General features: G+C 52.3%; 1 protein-coding gene across 1 annotated transcript in view; it reads right to left on the bottom strand.

The window, feature by feature from the left end:
- The window catches only part of LOC109926455 (GON-4-like protein), a 45,821-nt gene that overhangs the window by 10,627 nt on the left and 33,503 nt on the right, over positions 1 to 1,691 (bottom strand). Inside the window, exon 21 of the mRNA XM_048620312.1 lies at positions 1,449 to 1,683. Within this exon, the coding sequence (XP_048476269.1) occupies positions 1,449 to 1,683 (235 nt within the window). The remainder of the gene's footprint in view (positions 1 to 1,448; positions 1,684 to 1,691) is intronic.

Here is a 1,691-nt window from a genome sequence, read left to right as displayed (position 1 = left end):
GAGAGAGAGAGAGAGTGTGTGAGAGAGAGAGAGAGTGTGTGAGAGAGAGAGAGAGTGTGTGAGAGAGAGAGAGAGTGTGTGAGAGAGAGAGAGTGTGTGTGAGAGAGAGAGAGAGTGTGTGAGAGACAGAGAGTGTGTGAGAGAGAGAGGGTGTGTGAGAGAGAGAGTGTGTGTGAGAGAGAGAGTGTGTGTGAGAGAGTGTGTGTGAGAGAGTGTGTGTGAGAGAGAGTGTGTGTGAGAGAGAGTGTGTGTGAGAGAGAGTGTGTGTGTGAGAGAGAGAGTGTGTGTGAGAGAGAGTGTGTGTGTGAGAGAGAGTGTGTGTGTGAGAGAGAGAGTGTGTGAGAGAGAGAGTGTGAGAGAGAGAGAGTGTGAGAGACAGTGTGTGTGTGAGAGAGAGAGTGTGTGTGAGAAAGTGAGAGAGAGAGTGAGAGACAGACAGAAAGAGAGAGAGAGTGTGTGTGTGTGTGAGAGAGACAGAGTGTGAGAGAGAGTGTGTGAGAGAGAGAGAGTGTGTGTGAGAGAGAGAGAGAGTGTGAGAGAGAGACAGAGAGTGTGAGAGAGAGACAGAGTGAGTGTGAGAGAGAGACAGAGTGAGTGTGAGAGAGACAGACAGAGAGAGTGTGTGTGAGAGACAGAGAGAGTGTGTGTGTGAGAGACAGAGAGAGTGTGTGTGTGAGAGACAGACAGAGAGAGAGAGTGTGTGCATGTTGGAGTGCAGGTCTGGGTGGCTGCAGTGTCCGTGCCTACAACTGCAGCGCGATACAATCACATAACGGTGTCTGATCACTGAACCTGTCATATTCTAACAGCAGCAGAGCTAACATTGATGGGTCACATGTGGGTTCGGGCAATGATGTGTATCAGAGTCTCACTGCTTCACTGCACAGACAGCATTGGTCCCTATAGAGGGGGATCAGGACACCACAAAGTAAGAGGGACACAAAACAATGGGTCACACAGTGAGAGTGAAATGACACCGGGACAGAAAGCACAACAGTAACAGAGATAGAGAGACAGGAAAATGACAATGAGACAGACAGAGAAACAGAGAGAAAGAAAAATGACAATAGGATAGAGACAGAGTCCAGAAAAAAACAGAGTGACAGACAAGACAACAGCAACAGCAGCAGGGGTTTGGTGTTGGGGACGGTGGGGACAAGGCGAGAGGGTGAAATGAGAGCGTGGATTCAAGTATAACGGTGAAACAACTGGCTGAGGGCAAAAGCAGGAGGCAACACGTCTGCGGAGATCTCACCCCGATGAGAGGTTATTTAATGGAGAGTGTCAACTTGTGGGAAAGGTCCTGCAGATACGGAGTGTTTAAAAAGAGCTGGGAGCAGTGGCACAACAGGTTCCTGAGCTACTCACCCAGGAAGGGCATCAGCCATCTGAGCCCTGGCATTGGGGGGGGGGGGTCACAGGAGCCCAGGGCTATCGTGATGACCCACCTGGTAAGCAGCCACCAGCGCTGATCTCCCCCCGGGCAGTCGGGAAGCCTGCATTCTGTCCCTCCTTGTCCACCATTGCCCGAGGGACTCCATCCGCCTCCTTCAGGTCCAGTCCCTCACCCTCCTCCTCCTCCTCGGGCTCAGAGTTCTCCTCCTGAGAGTTCTCCTCCTCCGAGTCACCCTCCTGGCTCAGTCTCCGCTCCGATGCCAGCCACGTCAGCTTCTGCATCGTCTCCTGGGGGG

This window comes from Rhincodon typus, chromosome 46 (assembly GCF_021869965.1).
Source record: "Rhincodon typus isolate 14 chromosome 46, sRhiTyp1.1, whole genome shotgun sequence".
NCBI classification, from domain to species: Eukaryota; Metazoa; Chordata; class Chondrichthyes; order Orectolobiformes; family Rhincodontidae; genus Rhincodon; species Rhincodon typus.
The sequence above is the reverse complement of the archived record's forward strand: the minus strand, read 5'-3'. Positions and strand labels throughout refer to the sequence as shown.